Genomic DNA, 10,503 nt, shown 5'->3' on the forward strand with positions numbered 1-10,503 from the left:
ATATCATACTAGAACCTGATACAAAAAGTCTTTCTGCTTCCATTTCCCCTTCATTTAATTGATTAGAGTTTTACCATGGAGCTGGAAACACAATGAGTCTATGGAATAAGGGATTTCATAGAATAACAGCATTAGTAATAGAAGGAGGTGGAGAAATGAGATTCTGGAAGGTCGCCTGGAGGATCAGAAAAGTCAATCCACATCTTTCTGAAGCCCTACTGTGAAAAGACATGAAAACTTACATGGAAATCTGGAGATCTGGGCTGAGCTGAGGCAGGAGACCTGGGCCATGTGTGGGAGACTGGGTCTGTACGTCTTCTCATCAAGAAGGTGAGCTGGTTGTTGAGTGGAAGAAAGTGAGGCTCCCAGAGATGCTCTGAGGCTGGCACTGCCTGTGGCCACTTTGACCCTCAGTGCACATGACTGCTATCCTAATCTGTCTTCTACCCTGTCACAGCTCTTCTGTTCTCTAAGTCTAACGTAGACCCGTACTGTGACAGGGATTCAGATTACATATAATTCCCTTAACCAAGTTAACCCAGTGCAAAAATCACCACTTACCTTTAAGAAACAATGTTCATCCCCCACTGACCAAACTGTGCAGCTCTGCAACTGCATCCTGGCCCATCCTCACCCTTCTGCCCCCAACCCTCACCTCCTTGTACCCCCAATATATTTTTCCCAATAAAAGGAAAAAAAAAGAAACAATGTAATCCAAGTTTTTTTCTAGAGAACACTCTGATGCCATGTCTTTACTGGAAGACCCTATAATAACTCTTCATTGACTTCAAAAGTGACTCCACAATAATTATTACATTGAAGACACTGTAACACCTACCTCTTAGTATCCCTCAAAAGCACAGCTTGCTTTGCTCTCTTGACTATATTGAACTGTTTGAATGCACTCGAGTGTGGTGTGAACTTTACAATTGCTCTCTCAGTGTCCTATACTTAAAATCAGCTTTCAGCCTTCATGTTGTTTCCCCTGGCTGATGTCACACCACCAGGGAATTTCCTAGATCCCTCTAAACTATGAATTTCAGCAGAGACAGTCTCCTGTGCTGGGACTGACAAAGAAGCATCAGGTCACATTTGTAGACAAAAAGAATATTTGAAGATTTATCCTAAAGTACAGTGCTAAAGTACATAGTATCCATATGCACACAAAGAAGTCCTGTTAATACAAGTGTCATTGAAAGCACACACCAACCATTAAAGTCAAGATGAAGAAATTGAGGGTTTCTACCAACTTTTGCAGCCTGAAGTGGATTGAACACACAATCAAGATGCATTAATAATAGTGGGTGACAGAATTCAAAATTTGGAGACAAAGAAGGACTAAAGTTGGAAACTATACCCTTGGTGTCAGAAATGAGGCTGGAGATTGAATGATAAAATTTTGTATAATAAATGACTTACTCATTGAAAATACCTTTAAAAAAAACCCCATAAACCACCCTGTGGTTTCCCCCCTATGGTTTCACCCCTACCTATCTTGTGGGTGCGTGGAAGTAAATGGAAGGATCTAGGTGAAAAGACAGGGTTAATGATGGGCAAGACCCAATAGTGATTAATTTTGTAAAACATAATATTTGAGGATGATTGTATGAAACAGAATGTGAATGAAGAATAGTGCGAAATACAACATATACGAACTTTATAAGCAAACCAGTTTAAAAAATAAAAAAAAAAAAAAAACCAAACAGTGACTATACACATGGATCTCACAGGAATCAAATGTACAATGTCTGTGGGAAAAGTTGATGGGGAAGATAAAAACAGTTGATGGGAAACAGTCAAAACAAGGCCAAGAACTGACTATAGAATTGACCATCAGTTACTCATGGGCAAGTTCAAGTTGAAGCTGAGGAGAATGAAAATAAGTGAATGAGAACCAAAGTACAACCTTGAGTCAATTCCACCTTAATTTCAAACATTCTTATGAACAGATGATGACTGAAGACCACATAATTGTAGGGATGACATCAAGGACAGTATCCATGAAGAAAGCAAAAAGCTATTACAAAAACAGACAAAGAAAAGGGAAAAATGGCTATTAGTGGAGACTGAAACGTTCACCACACTATCTTCTTGTTATGTGCCGCTGAATCGCTTGTGACCCATAGCAACCCTATGTACAAGAGCCGTAAACACCGTTCTATCCTGTGCTAGCCTCACGATCTCAAACTCACTCATTCCCACCACTCCACTCACAGAATCAATCCATCTCATCAAAGGTCTTCCTCTCCTGCGCCGCCCCTCCACTCTCCCAAACATGTTGTCCCTCTCTAAGGACCAGTCCGTCCTTGCAACATGCCCAAAGATGTCAGACAAAGCTTCAGAATCCTTGACTCCGAGGAGCATTCCGGCTTCACCCTCTCCAGGACAAACCTGTTTGTTCTCCTAACAGTCCATGGTATATTCAACACTCTTCTCCAGCACCACAGCTCAAAGGCATCAATTCTCTTACTGTCATCCCTAGTCACTGTCCAACTCTCTGATGCATAGCATGGAATTGCGAAGACTATAGCCTGGATCAGGTGCACCTTAGTCTCCAGCCTGACATTGTTGCTCTTCAGTACTCTTGTGAGAGGACCCTCACAGCTGACTTTCCCAATGCAATTTGTCTCTTGATTTCCTGGCTGCTGTTACCAAGAGTGTTGACTGTGGAACCAAGTAAACTAAAACTGTTAACTATCTCAATCTCTTCACCATCCATACTGATGCTGCCAATTGGCCCAGTGGTGAGAATCTTTGTTTTCTTGATGTTGAGCCTCAATCCATATTGAAGGCTGCGTTCCTTGACCTTCTGCAGCAAGTGCTTCTGGTCCTCCTCAGTTTCAGCAAGCAGGGTTGTGTCATCGCATAACACAGGTTGTTGATGACTCGTCCACCAATCCTGATGCCACATTCCTCCTCGTACACCACAATATAAAAAAGCTGAAACAAAGGGGAAGGAACCCTGTAGTAAAAGAGACTAGCAGAATATTTCAAATGGCAGCTTAAGAAAACAAAGCAAAGTATTACAATGAAATGTGCAGAGTTGTAGTTAGAAAGCCAAAATGGAAGAGCATCCTCAACATTTCTCAGCTGAAAGGACTGAAGTACAAATTCAAACTACAATACTGAAGGATTCTATTGGCAAAATCTTGAATGATGCAGGAAGTATCAAAAGAAGATGAAAGGTATACAACTATCACTGTATCAAAAGGAATTGATAGACATTGAATCATTTCAGGAAGTAGCATGTGATCAGGAACCAGTGGTACTAAAGGAATAAGTTCAATCTGTATCAAAGGCATCATTGACAATTTCAGTCTTTTCTCCATGCATCATAATCCTGCTTGTCAGTCCAGTGGTGAAGATTTTTGTCTTCTTGATATTGAGATGCAATCTGTATTTAAGGCTGTGTCTTTGATCTTCTGCACCAAGCATTTCAAGTCCTTACTTTTAGCAAGCAAGGTTGTATCATCTACATAACCGGTTGTTAATAAGTCTTCCTCCAATTCTGATATGTCAGTCTTCTTCAGAAAGTCTAGCTCTCGAATAATTTGGTCAGTATACAGATTGAATAGGTATGGAAAAAGGATACAAGCCTGGTGATACTTACCTTTCCCTATTTTAAACCATATACTGTTCACTTGCTCTGTGTGAACAACAGCTTCTTGGTCTAGATAAAGGTTTCATATAGGAACTGTTATTTATACTTGTCATAGTTCTTAATATAATCCTTTTAATTATCCATGTCCCTAAAGGACAGTCTTTGTGAGCACAGCATATATAAAGACAACGTGGGACATTTTAACTTTCAGAAGCTCACAATTTAATAGAGGAATTAGTCACGTAGATTATAAAACATTATTATTACTACTGTCAGGGAAAAGACTGCTGTGAGAGGGATTGCTGTGATTTGGTGTATAGATGAGGTGACACTTTGAATGCACTGAAAGAAATGAGGGAGAGGAAATGATATGACAGCATGAGCACACTGGGGAGTGTGTCAGGAGAATAGAGAATGTGTCAGGAGGGGTGAGATGTGATGGAATGCATGGTGAGGGGGACATGGTGACACAAACCCCAAGGAGAACGTGTAGGTCAGCTTGTGATGTCAAGTGGTACGAGTCAGCGGTGAAGTGCACGCAGAGATGTTCTAGAGTAGGACCTAATCTAAGACAAAGTCAGTGACATGGAGTGAAGATGAGGCTGCTGGCACATGCTTGAAGGTGAGCTAGGACCTGGGGCCAGATGAATTATGAGGGATGCCCAGCAAGGAATTGACGTCTTTAGCTTGGAAGGTTAGATAAATACCTAACACTGCTGATACAGGAGGAGAGAGAGTAGGGGCTGCATAATAAATTTGGTTTTGTAGGTGTCATGATGAAAAGGCATTGTGGAAATTTAGCATTTGCAAACAGGCCTATTCTTGGATTTACAGCATCAAATTGCATTTTGTTTACCTGTGTGATTTATGTAATGATTCAGGAAAGCCCTACTATTTGAAGTCAATGGGTAAGGGAAAACTAATGGATGCTGATGTTTGGGGAGAAGTGGAAACACAAGAGAAGCAGAAGGTACTGTGGGTGAGTAGTGTGATACAGCTGGCTGTAAGGCTGAGTTCCTTCAAGTCAGAGGTGGCACTGGCATCACTGTTGCTCTTATCATGATATACAGTGTATCACTGTGTCTGTATTAATGAGTTGTTTTTATCATTAGATGCTGTTGAATTACTTCTGACTGTACAAAATAGCATCACTACACACAGCAGATTAAAACACTGTCCTGTGTCGTCTTCAAGTCATTGCTCTGCTTGTACCCTCTGCTACAGCCACTGGGCCAATGTGTTTTGTTTCTTTTTTTATAGCCTGTACTCAACAAGCATGGTGTCCTTCTCCAGTGAGAGCACTGCTCTTAACTCAAAGTTCAGTGCAGACTGGGAAACTTTGGAATATTTCTCCTGGGCTTTCCAGGAAGGAGGATGACTAGAAGTCGGAGGAAGTAGCAGTCAAGTTTATGTGAGTGACAGCAGAAGAGAGGAGGAGGGAAGGAAGACAGCCTAGCATTTTGGCTTTTCACTCAGCATTGCTCTGCAGGCACTCGGATTAGCCACTGAATAAATGCACTCGCATTTCTGGCATTTAATATTGGTGACAGTTGCATAACAAGATGCATAAAATTGGTCTCATTAAATTGTACATGCTAAAAAAGGTTGAACTGGAAAATATGTGTTTTCCATATTTTCAACCAAAAAAAGTAGGGAGGAACTTACAGATCTCAACAACAACAATAAGTAAAAGTCTCTGTACTGTAAGATGAAAATAACTTAACTTCCAGAAAGGTTAAAAACTCTTTACAGGAGCAGTAAGAGTTTAATCATGGGTCTAAATACAGCCATGAGGTGCTTTGGTTTGATTGTTCAAGTCAGGCTTTCCCTTGTTTTCCCCACATGTGGATGCACTTGAGAAGCACTGCTGGTGAGCTTCGCTGAGAAACCCCCAAGCTGCTTGTCTCCAGCAGTTCTAGCTTACAGGGGACCCGGTGGTAGGGAGATGGGCAGCCTCTTCCCACCATGACTGATAGCCTCAGAATCCATGGAGGGTTGCTGTGAGCTGTACTCGACTTGGTATAGGTGGCCTCTTCCCACCTTGGCTGAGAGTCGCAGAAGCCCATAAAGGGTCACTGCAAGCTGTACTTGACTAGGTATAAGCAGCCTCTTCCCACAGAGGGTCGCTGTGAGCTGTTGTTGACTTGGTGTAGACGGCCTCTTCCCATCATGAATGAGAGCCTCAGAACCCCAAGGATGGTCACAGTGAGCTGTACTTGACTTGGTGCCAGTAGGTTTTGAGTTTGATGGGCGCACGTTGATCTTTGTCGCTAGATTGGGTCATCCAGCAAAGAGATGTGACCTAGACCTGGTGCTCTGTCACAGCAGATGGTGGATCAAACTTTAAACTCCAAAAGATGAGCAATTAAAAATCCGGAAAATGAAAGAGTCTTGCTTAAATTTATTTGGGATCTAGAGGAATACCATTATATTTATTAAAACACTTGGAATTCTGTATAAACATGACTTTGTAAGCCCTGTGTTAATTTTATGTTGTAATTCTTAATGCCAAATTCATTCCATGCATTTGTAATTCCCTCTCCATAATTTTCACATTTAGTTTTACACCAACCATCTTTGAGATATACCTATTTGTTCATAGACTTAGCTTCATGTGACTTTAATATGTATGCATTCTAGTGTCTCAGAGACATCCTAGCATGCTGTAGTTGCTGCTAACATTTATCAATTTAAAAAAATTTTTTCAGGAGAGTTCTCAGGGCCTAGTGGCAAGAAGCTGCACTACAGTCCTGAAGGCCCACAGTTCGAGTCCACCAGATGCTCCACTGGAGAAGGAGGGGCAGTCTTCTCCTGTGCCAGTCAGCTCTAACTCAACAGTACATAAGAAAAAAAATTCAATAAAAAAATTTCTAACATCACCCTTTCCCTAAAATTCTCTTTAAATAGCGTAAAGATAAACTTCGGGAGCACATGCAAAGAATGCACAATCCTGAAAGGGAAGCCAAGAAAGCAGACCGCATCAGTCGCTCTAAGACCTTCAAGCCTCGCATCACATCCACAGACTACGACAGCTTCACGTTCAAGTGCCGCCTGTGCATGATGGGCTTTCGGAGGCGAGGCATGCTGGTCAGTCCGCTGCGATCATGCCTGCTGTGGTGGTGGCGTATCCACCGATAGTGAAGGGCTAGGAAGACAGAAAAAGACAAACCCCAGGAGGCCCAGGCTTCCCAGTTTGGATTTTGGCTGTCCATCCTCTTCTCTGTGCCCCAGGAACCTCTTGGAAGAAGTGTTTTTCTACTGCCTTCCACGACATATTTTATTTCTCTGCACCTTTTCCAACCTTTTTGTTCTTTTCTATTTTATTTCTCTCTTTTTTGGTGTGTGTCCCTGATATTGAGGCCTTTGCCTTTGCCCCACCTAATGCCTCTCTTCCCCAACAACAAACTGTTAGGAGTCTTCCCACCAGAGCAGGGTCTGTTAGTCCAGGTTAATGGGAAGGTCAGGGTCACCAGTTCACTGCTTGACAACAAACACATCCTGTGCTCATTCTAGTTGTTGAATATGTTGGTTTTTGGTTTTTTGTTTTTTTTTTTTTAATTTTTTATTATTGTGTGTGTGTGTGTGTGTGTGTACCATCAAATTGGTTCTGACTGGTCCAGGAGGAGATTGTCCCTCCTTTCCCGGCAGAGCATCTGGTGGATTCGAACCGTGTGCCTCTGGGATTGTAGTGCAGCTTCTTGCCACTAGGCCACCAGAACTCCCCTGAATATATTTTTTTAGAAAGTCACAGAGCTGGATTTAAAATTCAGACCTCATTTGATATTTTCAGTATGACTGAGTCAATGATTTTTATCTGAGAATTCACTGAAGAAAACCATGCTAGTGCAGCTAGCTACCCTTGGGTTCTTTCCTAACATGATTGTTTATGTGATCCACAGTGAGCCACTTCACTGTCAGGAGTTTGCTGAACTACTGTTAACACCTATTAACATAAAGTATTAAAGCCCTAGTGTCCAGTAAGTTTAGGGATACTAGTTGTGATCAAATGTCTTATTCCTTTAGGACATTACTTCAGAGAAATTTTATTATTATTTTTTTAATATCAGAGGAATTTGTTTAGCTTCTGTTCATAATGGGATGTCTCTCTCTCTTTTTTCCCTTTAGGTAAATCACTTATCAAAGAGACATCCTGACATGAAGATAGAAGAAGTGCCAGAATTAACTCTGCCCATCATAAAACCTAACCGTGATTACTTTTGTCAGTATTGTGATAAGGTAAAAGGAGGGCATGTGTTCTGAGGTCCTCTGTGGAGCTCGCCTGACTGCAGTTTGTGTGTGTATATGAGACATGTATGAGGAGTGTGCTGTTAACCCTCAGCAGGTGTTTCCCTGCTTCTCTGTAGTGTTCTGAAGGGCTGGAAATACAGCTTTATTTTAAGTCAGTTTTTTTTAATGGCAGTTGGCTGACTTTTATTGACCATTTCCTCTGTCTTTTACTACAAAAGAAGACCCTTTTGTATGAATTTGTTTTAAATTCTTGAACTCTACAATGAGAGTTATCATCTCAGTTTCTACATTGATGCAGAGGATGGGAAAGCACTTAATGGTGGAGTAGTCATTGTGCCACCTACTCTTTGCTTTTCTTTTTTTTTTCTATAATTATATTTTATTAATTTTCATAAACATTTACAGAGATTTTGGGTTTCCATTCATTCATTGTTGCACTATTCTCTCTATCCTCCTCCCAGTTTGTTCTTGTCCAAATGCCACAGTGCTTGTCAAAGCCAGTTCTGATTAATCTTCTTTGTCAGTGTGTCCTTTGCCATTCCCTATCACTCCTGCCTGAGAGAGACTTCACCCTGAGTCATAAGGAAAAGGGGACGGCGTATTCTCTTAGCTACTTCCTGCTGAAAAGGGATGCTGTGGGTTTCAGGGTGAAGATCTTCTCTCACTACTCTAAAGGGCCCCTTTGGCAGTAGGAAACACATAGACTATTATGGAGATTGATTTTGGAATTTAGATGCACTGTTATTAGTTGTGCTTAGCCGTACATGTTCATATCCTTGAAGATGTATCATGGGGGTGTTGCAACCTAGAAGACACAAATTTGACTAACAAGTTATAAGTACATGAGTCAAAAATTAGGGAAAAGTAAAAGAAAAGATTCTTTCATTGTTTTACAAACCCTCCCCCAGGTCCCCTCCACCATGTAGCCCTCGCTCTAGTCTCCTGTGATGACAGAAATACCTAGTTATATATCTCTTTTAAACAGTTTTCTCCCTCCTCTGTTTCAGTGCAGTATACATTATTGAACCCATCTTACTCAGTCTCTCCCCAACCCCAAGGACAGTCCCATTCTACAACAGTGGCATCATGTAATATTTGTCCTTTTGTGACTTACTCTTTGCTTTTCTACAGTTACAAAAAAAGACAGAAAGAGACTGTATTTGTTGTTTCCTGACAGTATTGTTTCCTTCTATAATATAGCTGTATTATATTTCAAAGATCTCTGTTATCTTTATAGAGTTTACGTTAGCTTAAAAGTAAGAAACATGGTTTGATTGAGACTGGTGGAATGAACCCTGAAAACGTGGCCCTGTGCCCCACCCCCACCCCCACCCCAGTTCATCTTTAAGCCAAACAACAGACAGGCTCAGAAAGTTAACAATACTTTAAGGAATGTGCTTCCCCGAACAGTTAATCATATGAGAACAAAAGGGCAACAGTAACCCCAAAATAAAGCTTGGAAGGCAGAAGGGGCAGGAAAGAAGGATAAATAGAAAGGGGAAGCCCAGGGAGGAAATGGAAAGGTTGCTGTTACATTGAAGTAATTTCAGTTACTGTTATAAAACAAAATGTGTATAAATATTTGTATAAATTGCTGAATGGAAAGAAAAGGAATCTGTTCTGTAAACTTTCATTCAAATCACCATGGGGGGGAAGTAAGCATTTTATAAAACATACTCTGATTGTACTAGTAGTTGTATTCTTGCTATGCTGGCAAGTTCTTTGATACTCAATAGTCAGCTACATGCATTAAGTGACATTGTTCCCAGAAGGACTAAATGGTGAACTGTCTTGAAAAATGAGTCTCTTTTTTGTGACTGTATAAGCCACCTTTTAAACTTTAGGATACGGAGTAATTTTACACTGAATACCTTGGATACATAACATTCAAAGAAGGTGTCTAGCGTACTTACATTATTTAATTTATGTTATATCTTTATTATCCTTTATTTATGTTATATTTTAAGCTACATGAACACTTTTTCTCATTTCCTTGTAACAGAAGTGTTTGATAGTGTTTTAAGCAAGAAAATGAGACTCTGTATTGATTTCAATGCAAAGCTTTTGAATTTCAGGTTTATAAAAGTGCCAGTAAGCGTAAAGCACATATCCTGAAGAACCACCCAGGAGCTGAGCTCCCGCCAAGCATCCGGAAACTTCGTCCTGCTGGACCTGGAGAGCCTGATCCCATGCTGAGTACTCACACCCAGCTTACAGGGACCATAGCAACTCCTCCTGTCTGCTGCCCTCACTGCTCCAAGCAGTACAGTAGCAAGGTATGGGGATAATTTTTGTCTGACAGATTGCAGCACAATCACTATTTCAGGGAGCTTTGAACATACCTGCCTAGAAAGCTCTGGAAGCTTTAAGAGTGTGTTAAGAATTGCCCTGGCTACCCATAAGCACATTGTTCAAATCTACCAGCTGTTTCTTAAGGAAAGATGGCCAGTCTCCTCCTATGGAATGTATGTTGTTGTTGTTGTTATGTGCCGTTGAGTCGTTTGCGACTCATAGCGACCCTATGTACAACAGCCCTAAACTGTGCTCTATCCTGTGCCAGTCTCATTGCCTCTGACACACCCATCCCGATTACCCCAGTCACTGAATCAATCCACCTCATAGAGGGTCTTCCCCTCCTGCACTGTCCCTCTACT

The 10,503-nt window shown here is 41.2% G+C and overlaps 1 protein-coding gene across 2 annotated transcripts in view; it reads left to right on the top strand.

Moving 5' to 3' along the window:
• Positions 1-10,503, top strand: part of PRDM10 (PR domain containing 10) — a 136,922-nt gene that overhangs the window by 78,785 nt on the left and 47,634 nt on the right. For both annotated transcript variants that reach the window (XM_006901737.1, XM_006901736.1), the window contains 3 exons: positions 6,509-6,688; positions 7,727-7,837; positions 9,925-10,125. In XM_006901737.1, the coding sequence (XP_006901799.1) occupies positions 6,509-6,688; positions 7,727-7,837; positions 9,925-10,125 (492 nt within the window). The remainder of the gene's footprint in view (positions 1-6,508; positions 6,689-7,726; positions 7,838-9,924; positions 10,126-10,503) is intronic.

The sequence above is a fragment of the Elephantulus edwardii genome, unplaced genomic scaffold (assembly GCF_000299155.1).
Source record: "Elephantulus edwardii isolate Elephantulus edwardi_28Jun2011 unplaced genomic scaffold, EleEdw1.0 scaffold00341, whole genome shotgun sequence".
In the NCBI taxonomy this organism is placed as follows: Eukaryota; Metazoa; Chordata; class Mammalia; order Macroscelidea; family Macroscelididae; genus Elephantulus; species Elephantulus edwardii.